General features: G+C 39.5%; 1 protein-coding gene across 5 annotated transcripts in view; it reads right to left on the reverse strand.

Annotated features, from left to right (window-relative positions):
* The window catches only part of ABTB2 (ankyrin repeat and BTB domain containing 2), a 155,965-nt gene that overhangs the window by 135,385 nt on the left and 7,303 nt on the right, over positions 1–13,277 (reverse strand). For all 5 annotated transcript variants that reach the window (XM_037401864.1, XM_037401863.1, XM_037401862.1 and 2 more), the window contains one exon: positions 8,047–8,196. In XM_037401864.1, the coding sequence (XP_037257761.1) occupies positions 8,047–8,050 (4 nt within the window). In that variant the 5' untranslated portion in view covers positions 8,051–8,196. The remainder of the gene's footprint in view (positions 1–8,046; positions 8,197–13,277) is intronic.

Consider the following 13,277-nt stretch of genomic DNA (forward strand, 5'->3'; position numbering starts at 1 on the left):
TAGCGTTTAACTTTCAAATGCAGTTTTCACGTCTTTTTACAAGAATTAACATTCCTCTCCCCGCCCCCGGCGCCAAAGATCACAAGCCCGTTACTATGCAGGGGCCCCCCCACCACAAAAGCGCGCAGGCGGGCCCCCTGCCCTTCCGCGGCCGCGGAGCCCTGAATTACATCGGCAGTAGGTGACCGGGAGCCGACAGGGAGAGTGAAGGCAGGCCAGAATCCATTTTGTTAGTGCTCTGCCTCATTTTGCTCCTCCACACTGGAAACTGCAGTGACTGCAAATATCTGTCATTTATTTTTTTCGGCAGCTTATTTACAAACACAGCATTTTACTTCGGTTCTGTAAGATACCCTGAAGCTCTGTGCTCATTTTCTCTCTAAAAACCTGTGAATTTTGGCACTCACAAACCTAAACAGCTACTGTGATGGCTTGCACCAAGCAGTTCTCTCTGCCTTGAGTAAATGGCATCCTCCACTTAGAGCAGCCTGGTTGGTATTTCTTGTGCTCTTGCAGAGTATACATATTTTTTTCATATAATAGATTCCAATAAAAAATACCCAGTGTTATGTCCTGTTGTCTTATAGTTGTATGAGGCCAAAAGATTCCACTCAAAGCCGTCTACATTTTTAACAGGAGGCTGACTGCAATGACACCCATTTTACAAGGCAACAATGAACACATCAAACGCTTTGACTTTTCTGTTGTTGTTGTTGTTAAAAAGGAGCCTGGAAATCTGCATTTTAAAATTCTAAAGGTAAATATTTTAGAGTCACACTTGCAGCGCAGCAATATATTCTCAGCCTGCAGTACTTTCCCTTAATGACTACTTGCAACAGAGGAAGTAACAGGGTTGTATTTGCATACAATCTGACCTAGAGTGCAGTGCTTTCATATGAAGGCCGGAGCTAACAAATACTTTGAGCATATGTTGCTATTGACCACCTATTTGCATGGCTGGGAATACGCTGTTCCCCAGATTTTTCTCTCATCTGGGATACAAGAGCTTTCCTACTTCAAAAACATTAATCCCTTACCAGGATCGCATTTTGTATTTTTGTACTGTGGTATACATGTTGCTTGGTGTCAATGAAAAAATATATCAGAACTGTTACATAGACATTATTTTTCAAGTATTTAATTCATTTTACTTGTGCACTTCTGCTCACAGGATCAAGCCGCTCCTGTTTATACTAAAAGACAAAGTACTTAACAGGGTGTACTAACTTCCCACTAGTTGACCCTCAAAAGCTTTTTTTAACATTACATCTTCTTTTATCTTTCTTAGATCTAAGCCAAACTATAATACAGTGCTCTGCTTTTTCATAGCTTCTCCCCGTGAAAGCATGAAGCGTAAGTTGTCTGATAAAATCAGACATAATTCAAAGTCGTTCAAATTTATTTGAAAATTCTAACACCTCACCACTTTGTTTGTGCCCCACTGTCAGTTCAAAAATACCTATTTCCACTACACAATTCTAATACCTCAGTTGTTATTTTACAGATCAAAGCTAACTCTGTTATTTTGTCATATTTTTCAGGCTTGAGCACTATTTTTAAGCATTTCTAGCCCAGCAAAGGCAACATAGCTGACAGTACACGTGGTAAAGAGGTACCTGAATGTAAGACAAGGCATCACTGATTCAAAGTACACAATTTTAAGTCTCATGCATTCAGTCAATACACTTCTTTTAAAAAGATTATCTTTCCACTCTTGCATCTGTATTTAATCCTTTAGATTAGGTACCATGGGCTACTGCAGAGTAATTAACTGTGAATTTGGGTAGTTTACCATGTGGCAGCCAGCCCTGATGTCCCTACATCTCTCCACTGCCTCCTCTAAACAAGGGTACTATAGGTTAGTTCCTTGTCCATATCTCTTCAGATCATACGCAGATGACTTGTGTCTTCACACTGACCTCTATGCGAATGGGAAGCTGGCAGTAAAACCAATCTCTATCACCTCTTTCTCACCAAAAAGCTTTTGTGCCTTGTTTTGCGATGCCTCTTTGCAAAAGCTTTCTCTAAAATTCATTCTGTTCTGTCCACCTCTTAGGATTCATTTCAATCATAAAAGCAAGCATAAATTGACAATGAGAATGGCTTTGTAGTTGGCCAATGGGAACTTGACAGCATTTGGGGAAAATGCAGCTGTGCAAGTACTTGACACATTTCTGCAAATCATTTCTATTCTTTCCCTTTATTGCACTTCTCCCATACTCCCACACAGTTTGTTATTCCTACCATTCCAAGTAATGTAACAATACAAAAATCATCTGGCTTAACAAGCAGTGTCTGCTTTCTTACTTCCCTCACACAGTGTTTTCTCATTGTTAGGAGTTACACCGCTTCCCATTTTCATAATATCACAGATCATAGTTCCTTACACAATAACACTTTGCCTGATAAATCATTCTGTCCCTCCACTGCAAAGTTATCACCAGCCTATTCCAAAGGGAAACAAACTGGGGAACAGACACCCCCCCCAGCATGAAAATGATATTCCTAATGGATGATTTAAACCTCAAGCTCAAAGGTATCTGTCACAGCAAAAACAAAACTGGGGTGGGAGGAATAGGACCAGACAAATAAAGGTTCTCTACTAGCACTTCTCCATTTCATGTGCATTACTTATCCGTGACAGAACAAGTTAATCACATGCTCTGTGCTCTTTCATGTTAATTCACTATCTTTATCAGGGAACGAGAAAGAGCTTCTTTTGTAACATCTCCAAGAACAGCTAAAAGAAGCAAGAAGAGTGGAAGGAAATATTCAAATTATTCTCTTTATATGAAGTAGGAGAAAACTGTTCACTTTCAGACCAGAGGCATGTATCTGTAACAAAACTAGCCTATGTTATGAAAACTAAGGTATGTTTCCAGAAAGCAATTGCTATCCTGAACTAACACAAAATTGCCAACCCAAACAATCAAGATTACAAGTCATACATCAAAATGTTGATACGAACAACTTAACATTCCTTGATTTATAATGCACAATAAGTATTGAGCTCTTTATGTATATGTTTCAACTGGAGCCATTAGGGATTGCAATTTATTTTCATACAATAAAAGTCAATTTTCTATAGACAGATTTTCTCATCATCATTTCTCTCCAGAATTGCAGTGTTAAGAAAGTAGAAGATATCAGAATACTTTCAGGAACATAGGCAGAACAGATAAAGGATGTAATGGTGGAAATCCCATGATAAACAAAAATAGGGCACTCTAGAAGCCTTATTTTTCATCGTGTAAAGAGTTCAGACAGAAGTGTTAGTCTAGCTCTGATAAAACTCTATCAAAGTCTGGAGTATAAGAGTCTAATTTTAAAGTACCTCAAAATTGATTAGAATTTAAAAGGATCAGCATTCTCTAATACACAAATAGCAAATCCATTTAAAAAATTAATCAAGCATTTGCTTTATGTTTTTAAGGAAACATAACAGTCAAAGCAAAAGTAAAGCCCTCATAAACTTAATCTGTACCAAAGACTCCAAATCAGTACTTTTAAAAGTAAAAAAATTTAAACTATTGAAAATAGTAACAAAATACACATTAAACCCACAAAATTCAGTGTATTCCTTGAAAATAATATTCACATGTACACTATTAAGCAGCATAAACATCCCTTACCACTAAGTTCAATATCAGCTTTATTTCTCTCACTTGAAGTTAAGAAGATTCAAGCTTTTCCACCAAGAAAAAAAAGGGGGGAAGGAGATGGAGAAGAACAAATAAATAGTCCAACTATCCTCAGCAAAAGACTCAAGCTGTTTGAATTGTGCAACCAAAACCCTGAAGTAGTACCTACAGAACACCTGGCTGAGGAGCCGTTTCCAAGCTTTATTCACTGCAGCTGTGGGTGGGAGTGTTAATGAGCCCAAAGGTTCAACAGTTAGCCGGGCTTCTTCATAGGGCATGAACTGCTTTGATGGTCATTGCTAGAAATGTCCTTCTCAAGCTGCTGTCTTGTTTTCAGCAAGTGCTAATTCTGGATGCTCACTGTAAAAATGTGGCATTTTTCCTTATATAGCTACTTTATTTAACTGCATTTTATCTGCAACATTCAAAACCATCTTTTTTTAATAAACTTTAGCTCTGTTAACAGTTGCTGCCCAATACCTGAAAATCAGTCTAAGCTCACACACTAGAATATGGGGGGGGGAAAAGTAGAGATGAAGCATGACTACTGCAGGTGAATCACATATCAGGTCTAAGTCAGATTTAAAAAAAAAAAAGTTTTCTGCATTTAAGAGAATAAATTTTGCATATTTTCCAAGCAAAACTGATGGAGGGGTAACATATGTCTGGTGTGTTTTCTACAATACAGCAAAATCCCCATCCAAAGGCCCTCAATATATTGTCTAACTGGAGTTGATGGTCCAGTTCAACAAGTTACCAAATTGCCACTGCTAACCTCACCAACTACCAAGGAGTAATGGAGGTACCAGCCGAAGAAAGACTTTTCCCAATATGTAATGTCAGCTTCTTCCCCCATTCATTTTGCGTAGTATGGCTTTTTCAAAGGTTATAAAACTTAGATTTCAGAATGTGTTAATTGGCAATTCAGAGGTAAATTTACTTGACAGCACGAATTAAAATTTAAAAAGAAAACACAGAATCTCCTGGACACTAGAATTTCAGACCAAGCCTTTGTTATTCAAAATCCTCAGAAATAATACTATCCCTTGTGTAAACTTTTGACATACTTAGAAGTGACTGAAGTCTACAGAGGGTACACTGAAGAAATCTTCAGGCTTGTTGGTTATAAGTGGTGATCTTACCATCTCCCTGTCTTTGTTTTATCTGTGACTTAGACTAAAACTACATTTTGCCATTAACAATTCCACAGAAACACTCCTGCCTAACAAATCCTGCCTAGTTATTTTCTACTAGTCTAATAAAAGACATTACCAGTCCTTATAACTTGCCTCACTGATATCCTTAGCCTGTCAATTGAAACAGAATTTCTATTTAAAAAGAGATCACTATTAATTTTTATTCAGTAAGCTGAGTTTGCTTAGCGTAGGAAATCAGCACAGATTAGCTTTACTGTTATTTGTAATGACACGTAAATTACTACTCAAAATTATTACTATCAAGAAATAAGGGGTCATGTCTATCATGACTAACAGTGACTGTTAAGCAAGACCATTTAAAAAACTTTCAATTGCCAATGATTTTATACAACAGCCCGCTTCTGACACATTTTCAAATATGAACAGAACAAGAAACATGGAGAATCCATTACAAAAATCCTTTTTACTTTCAAAACCTGCCTTTTGCAGTAGATTTAATTAGAGAGGTAAGGAACTTGGAGGTAAACCTCTGAGCACATGTACGTCAGATTCCTGAGATGAACTAAAAAGTGGTTTGCTGCTGCTCTATAGATAGCTTAACTGGACAACTTTTCCTGTACTGTGCTCCAGAAATCATTCAGAGCAACTAGCTAGAAATTCATCAGCCTCACCTTCATCCTTGGAAAGGGGATGGAACAAATAATCCTGGAAACCATTTGCAAACACATTGAGGGAAAAACAGTGATTTAGAGTAGTCAGCATTGATTAATGAAAGGGAAATGATGCCTGACTAACCTGACAGCCTTCTATGATGAAATCGCTAGCATGATGGATGAGGGAAGAGCAGTTGGTATTGTTTATCTTCACTTCAGCAAGGCTTTTGACACTCATTCCTGTAACATCCTCACTGGCAAATTGATGAATTATAGCCTAGATAAGTGGTCAGGGAGGTAGAGTTAAAGCTGGCTGAGCTGCTGGGCTTAAAGACTTGTGATCAGCATCACAAAGTTGAGCTAAAGGCCAGTTAGCAAATTGGCAGGTGACAAAACAGTGGGAGGAGTGATCGCTACTGCCATTCAGAGGGTCCTTGACAGGCTTAAGAAATGGTCAAACAGGAATCTCACGAAGTTCAACAAAGGTAGGCACCAAGTCCTGCATCTAGGGAGGAATAACACCATGCATCAATACATGCTGGGGGCTGAGCAGTTGGAAAACAACTTGGAATAAGAAGACTTGGGGATCCTAGTGGGAAACAAGTTGAAAGTGAGCTAGCAGTACATCCTTGTGGCAAAGGCGGCCAACAACATCCTGGGCTGCATTAGGAAAAGCATTGCCAGCAGGTGGAGGGAGGTGATCCTTCCCACTGCTCAGCACCGATGAGATACATCTGGAATGCAGAGTCCAGCTCTGGGCTCTCCAATTACAGAAGGACTTGGACATAGGAGCCGGTCCATCAAAAAGACACAAACATGACTAAGGGACTGGAGTTTCTCTCATTTTATGAGAGGCTGAGAGACCCGGGACTGTTGAACCTGGAGAAGGTGCAAGAACATCCTTGTGTATAAATACCTGATGAGGGCAGAGCAAAGAAGACAGCTAGGTTTGTCTCAGTGTGTCCAGTGAAAGAACAAGAAGGAATAGGCCCAAATCACAATACAAAACATCCCATTTAAATGTTAAAAAACCCTCACCTTTTTACTGTGAGGATGGTAAAACACTGGAACAGGTTGCCCAAGGAGGTTGTGGAGTCTCCATCCTTGGAGATATTCCAAACCTGACCAGACACAGTCCTGGACTACCTGCTTTAGCTGACCCTTCTTTGAAGATTGGACTAGATGATCTCCAGATCTATGTGTGGAAACCTGCTACAGCCCCATGTGCCAGAATACTCACTTATTTGGATGATTTTTTTTTTGTCGAAATTGCACTTGTTACTATACCCATTCACTGGCTGCAATATTAACCTATCTCATGAGACACTTGATAGAGCAAATTACATGTGTAGGTTGCAATGGATGTGTGTCACGCTTCCTGGTATGTGTGCACTGAAATAATGTTCAAGTCCTCAACTCTCTTTCATTATCTAGTAATACAGTACTGACAATAACATTACCAAGAGCCAACCATATGATCACAGAGTCAATGGAAAGAATTTATAATTAAATATTGTATTTTTCATAATCCTTAGCACTCAAGAAGCTATCAGGAAACGAAACAAAATATTATCCTCTAACACTGTTATGAAGCGGATGCCCCAGGACACATCAGTCAATGTTGAGAATAGTGTTTATATAAAATGGAAAACAATGCTGAAAATAATTGAAGACAAATGACAGGGGAAAATGCAAGGGCAAAACCCTTAAAAATGTCTTCTACCTTGTCTGCAATAATTCAGAACCTTAGGACAACAGCTCAACATTTACTGCGGTACTGACACACATCAGAGTAGCAATAGCTTCCTAGCTGATGAAGGATCTCATTCCACAAGGTTCTTACCAGCCCTCACAAGGGCTATTAGTGAGCCCTATAGTGACAACTATAGCCACCAGTCTATACAGTGCACAAATTCTGCTTCCCCTTGGTCGTGCTTAGCCAGAGCTTTATTTCCCCAAGGAATACCAGACCCTGTAGGATTAGACAGCTTTGCTGTATCACAGTTAACCTACTGACTCCCTCTTGAGGCTGGCTGTATGGAAATACTGCAACAACTCTGTACTTAAACTGCTCCAGCATGTCTGTCAAATGTGTAGTAATTGAATTCACTGCAAAATGAAGAATGTGCAGGGGAGACGTGAATGCCAGCTTTCCCACTGCTGCGTGAACAACTGCTGTTTGACACATTTCATGCAATGGGAGTATATGTGAACACTGACGAGGCACTGCCTATGTGACAGTTTCAAACAGATCCCGTCCTACGATATGGCACTATCACCACAAGGTGTCTTGTCTCACAGAGTGATCAACAAGTGCACAATGCCAGGCATACATAACTGTTTACAACAGTTGCACTATTGCCCAGCATAATGTCTAAACTGCATGGTAGTGAAGCCGCTGACTTTCTATTTATAAAAGAAGAAACAGAGATCTGCTTGCTTTCCTTATCCCCAGCACAAAGCCTCTGGCAGAGGGAGCACTCCTTTCTGTTCACAATATACACACAAGACAGACACAATATAGTGCACTGTTGCAGACACCTGCTTCAGAAAGACAAAACTTGCCATTTTGCATGAGAAGGAGGTTAAACTTACTCATTTGTAGATCACATTCCCAGAGCAGCACCTGATGAGGTGGCCCATCATGAGACAGAGCGGCTCATCATGATAAGGTGTCATGCCTACCAACCTACGACCTATGTGTCTCTCTGTGCAGTAAACAGGTTCTTGAGCAAGAAAACGTAACTGGAAGAAAAAGGAAAGAAAAAGCAAGTGAGACAGGGTTGGGGAAACACAGTGAGGATAAGCATGAAGCTGATGTATATTACAAGAAGCGCAGTGTAGTAGTGGAACTTCACTACTCTATTTTTCTAACCTGCCCTCAGTCAGGAGCAAATCAAAAACTTTGTGATGCTTCAAGTGCCTTGCTTTGAGTTGAAATATGCCTTTAAGAGGATTAGCAGTTTAAGTTCCTGTCTGCTGTGGAGCTGGCACACACTATGCCATCCGCTCTCAATGAACTGTTTCTTCCAGTGTTCTACCAGGCCTCCTGTGTTTACTGTTGGCTAACTCTTGGCCGTACAGCTACCCTGGGTACTTACCGTAAAAGGAGTAAAGCAACATCCCCTACACTGTGTGAGCACACCTGTCACCATGTACACAGTATTCCAGCCAGAAATAGAAGTCCTATGCTGAAGGTTAACAAAAGGCGGCATTCTTGTGTTACATTGTCCTGGCCCTGTTCATGTTTTGACACTGCCCTACATCAAAAGGTCAGCAGTGCCTACCCTGTCTTGCACATGTATAATGCATGGAGCATTCTCCCTCCCATCCTTGCTGAGGTATCATGTGTGGCCTAGGGTGACAGGCCCATTGGAAGATGTCTTCTGCAATTAGGAACCTCTGAAAGGAGTTGGATAGGAAACACACATCAATAGGAAAAGATAAGAGGTGTGGTGACTATCCCTTCACCAAGATGATGCCACATAATTTATATAAATGGCATTCCAGCCTGTTGTTGATGTTGTTTCCAAAGGAAGTAAGGATTGACTGGGCTTTGTACCCAGGGAGCACTAACTTTTTCTGATCTGCACAAGAAAGATTCCAAGGAGGCACATACACGCACAGGAATGTATGGATGCTTGTCAGAGCCTTTTCTTGCCAGGACATGCATGCATCCTACTATATTTAATGCAGTCACATGGTCTCCTTCACATATATTCTGCTTTCATTTTCTGAAATTAAAAAGGGCCCTGCTCACCACTATTGGCAGAATTCAGGGGTGTTAAGCTACCCTAATACCTGCTAGCAGTGTGTCAGGCTGATTGTGCTGGAAGTGACACCTCCAATCTAGGCCATCTCCAGGCATGACAGAACTATGCCAAAGTCTTCTCACGAACCCAAGCCAAAATGCTATAAACACTTGATGGTTTTGTGTTCAGATTTACTGGGTTGTTTTTCAGGTTATCCTGAGCAGTGTCAAGGTGCTGGCAACCCTCCCAAAAGCCATACTGCTTAGGCTAGGTGTGGTACACTCTAGCAGGGAGTAAGGCAGAGTATGAAGCATAGGAGAGTATGATGCCTTCTGGGATGGCACGGGAGGACAGTCAGGCAGAGGTAGCCAGACTTTGCACAGTGCCCTCCACACTGTCTTTACGACTGTCTTCTGACTATTTTTTCAGACACACTGACACTTCATCAGCAAGGGACATAGTACATTCAATCCAGAGACACCTCAGGAGTGAACTAACTATTCAGGTTAGACCATGGAGGCCCAGGCCAAGGAATGTGAGAGCCATGCAAAGGGACAGTGCAGATGTATCCAGGAGATCCTCAGCACCACAAAGGACCTAGCAGCTACAGTAGTCATCTGGCACGCATGGCTCATTTTAAGCCTTGTCTAAATCTAGCATTTCATCTTGATTCTTCCCATATTTCATTAAACTCTTTCAGCCACCAACTCATTGCTGTTCTGGTTTGGTAGTGAATCAATAATAACATATTGAGCCACCAGAGCAGTAAAAGGGCAAGTAAGAGAGACAGACTCCTGCAGAACTATCCCCATAGCACTCATCTGGAAGGCAGGACAGAGAAAACGTCAAACATGTTTGTGGGAAAAACTACAATGCATGAGGATGTCCAGCAACAAAATAATTACTAAAAGAATGCCAAACATGTTACAATAAGGGGGAAAAAAACCCACAACACAAGGTCTTCACTTGCACAATTCTCTCTTCACTAATAACTTCCTATCTTTTTATGTGACCCCTAATTTTCTTTTCTCTGATTTCTCTGATAAGAGACTTCAGCCATTTCCAATATATAGTAGAAAACCTTGCCTACCTGCACGTAAATAAACCTAGAATAGAATCTTACAAATTTTTCAGTTGGACGTATACTTCATAGTGTTTAGATACCTCAGAGCCAATATTACATAATGTTAACAGTAAATAAATGAGTGATTGCCAAAAATTAGGGTGAAATTTTAACAAAATTATATCTAAAATCTGTAAGGCATATGTGAAAAGTGCTATATAACTTACCTAGCATGACCATCAATATTGGCATTTTAATGAAAAAGAAAATGGAAAACAAAGCTTTGCAACATTAGTAGGCCACTGAAACATGAAAGTTTGAGATAGAGGTAAAATTTTTGGTTTTCTCTTAAAGATTCTGTAACAGTTTCAAAGAAATCTTTTTACTCTACATAACACCATAACAGCACAGTAACTAGTATTCTAGTATCCATCACTAAATTATGTTGCCATATTAAAAATTCTAAGAAACCTTCAATGAGAAGATTTAATCTCAGTTTGTTGGAGCAAGAATTTGTAGTTTGACACTTATTATCCAAGTGAGTGTACGAATTAATGGAAATTTTCTGAGTTTATATGATGGCCAATAAGTACCTCACACAATGCACTGTTCATACTTTTTCAGTGTGCTTGCTCCTAGTTCTTATGTGAATGAACAGTATTTTACCATCTCACTATTCTTGTGAAGATGCTGAATGTGTATACCACCATACAGGTTTTGCTACAGCAGAAGAGCGTGCATACTTCCAACCCAAAGAGTAAAATAATGTGAAAAACAGCAGGGAAACAATCACATAACAAGGTTCCAAAACTCACTGTCAGTTCAGTACATGCACATGTAGCTGAGTTGTTTATTAGCACTGTTGGCTCAAGACCACCTCATCAACATCCAGCCTTAATAAACATAACACCATCCACCTTCTTATACACGTAATTCCAGTTATGACACAGGGTTCCTTGTTATCATATAATCCAGGAATATTTTTCAAACAAGGAGACTGCTGACACAGGCACACTGTTATTGCCACTCAGGATGAAGCATATGCTGTAAGCAATGGATAGATAATTACCAACTCCCTTTTTTTCCCACCTACGTCATTGGGAAGGCATACCTGTGACACATCATCTGTAATGGCAGTATCACAGTGCTATACAATGCTCTATGCATAGCACATCCCAGTAACTGGTCCTAAAAAAATCATATAAGAATAGTCTGTATGATTCAGTAGAAGGGGGGCTGGCACCAGGATCATGAAATATGGGATCCATCAGTACTCAATAAAATGATGATTCAGAGGTGTATCAGAGGTTGACAATAGAATTAAATTAAATGAAGAATGGTGGGTGGATGTCACAGGATAAGTCATTAGAACTGGATCACAACAGAAACCTCCTTGTTCAGATCCATTAAAATACAGGGGGATAGACCAAGGTCTATCTCTAATCCATAGAAGAATACTTGGCAGTTAATACAATGGAGCCTTTTGTGAATAGGATATGACTACTCCTACTACTGGTAAGCAGGGAAAACATCAGTGTGGAAGAAGATGGTGAAAAGATCTGTCATGCAGGCAGAAAATTAAGATATCTCTGTATCTTGAAACATATTTTGAGATTTCAGGAAAATGTATGAATAGCAGTATCAAACAGAAGAGGTATTAGCACACTATAAAAACGAATAAAGAAACCCCCTACAACAGTAACAACAAAAGATAAGAAAAAAACCCCTCCTCAGCCAAATAATATGATAACCAGAGAACTACAGAAAAAACCCCTGTTTTCACTGTTGGACACGGTTGTATCATGTATTAATTTCTTTGTAGCAGTAAAAAATTATCCAACATTTTTAGACTAGAAGTACTGAAAAAAACAAAGGCAGCATATTCAGTGAAAAATACGTATTCCTTATAAAATTGTTTAGAAGTCCACACTATGGACCAAGACCCAGCTGTGCTGTTCAAACACAGAACAAACACTGCTCATAACCCAACAAAAACAAGAAATGCACATAAAAGGAATGCTGATAGATCACTGTAGATCTGTTTAGAAGGTTTTAGCAAGTTCATAAGTTTGATGGCTTTTAAGTTATGACCTTTATTTTTATCCCTCCATTGTAAGTTTCTTGGCAATGTAAATGGCTTGTAAACCTTTTGTAAATATCTTGTACATGGCCAGCCAGGGTGCAGGGGACAATTAGTAGTGAAAAAGAAACATATCAATATAACTTAATGTCAACCTCCAGAAAAAAACCCAGCAAACGAATAATTTGTTACAGTTTCCAGGCAAGTTTCACCACTTAGTGGCTGTCATGAAACTGCCAAGTTCTGTGCTACTATGTCAAAGTAACTATTACCTCCTCTAGCAATTTCTATACAGCAGGAGCACGTTTTAGAAACAGATCTCTCCATACACGTAAAAAACAGAGTATATTTAGGATATATAAAATTGATCCCAATGTCTAACTAAATGCTGTAAAGACTACTGTAGTTATGGAATTACTTTGCTTTTTTTTAGTATATTAGATGCTTCCATCATTTTAACTTACCTATTTGAAGCAACAAATTTCCTATGAACAGAAACCCTAAGAAAAATGAGGTCAAATGTATATAAGACAACTCTGGCTTTAAGAGTAGCCATACCTAAACATACAGAAAAAATTCTGCTGTTTATTTTCCATGCACCTACCTGTGGTCAAAACAGTCAAGGGCTTGTCCAGGTCTTTTATTCTATTCTACTTCAGCAGAAATCTGAAGTAGTCCCTGGCAATTGTGTAAGTCTTAAACAAAATAATGGCCATCTTTGCAACCTATAATGACATATAACTAGTCAGTGTGAAAAACTGCTTTTATCTGAACGACTGGAACAACAACTCAGATGCTGCCATTAGACAAGACAGCTGGGGCAAAGGGCATCAGCAAGCTGCTGGCCATATGGCAGGCACTGTGGTGGACCAATTATCCCAGGCTAGAAGAGCTATTCTATATTTATCTAATATGCTACTAACAGTGCTTT

The sequence above is a fragment of the Falco rusticolus genome, chromosome 10 (assembly GCF_015220075.1).
Source record: "Falco rusticolus isolate bFalRus1 chromosome 10, bFalRus1.pri, whole genome shotgun sequence".
Lineage (NCBI taxonomy): Eukaryota > Metazoa > Chordata > Aves > Falconiformes > Falconidae > Falco > Falco rusticolus.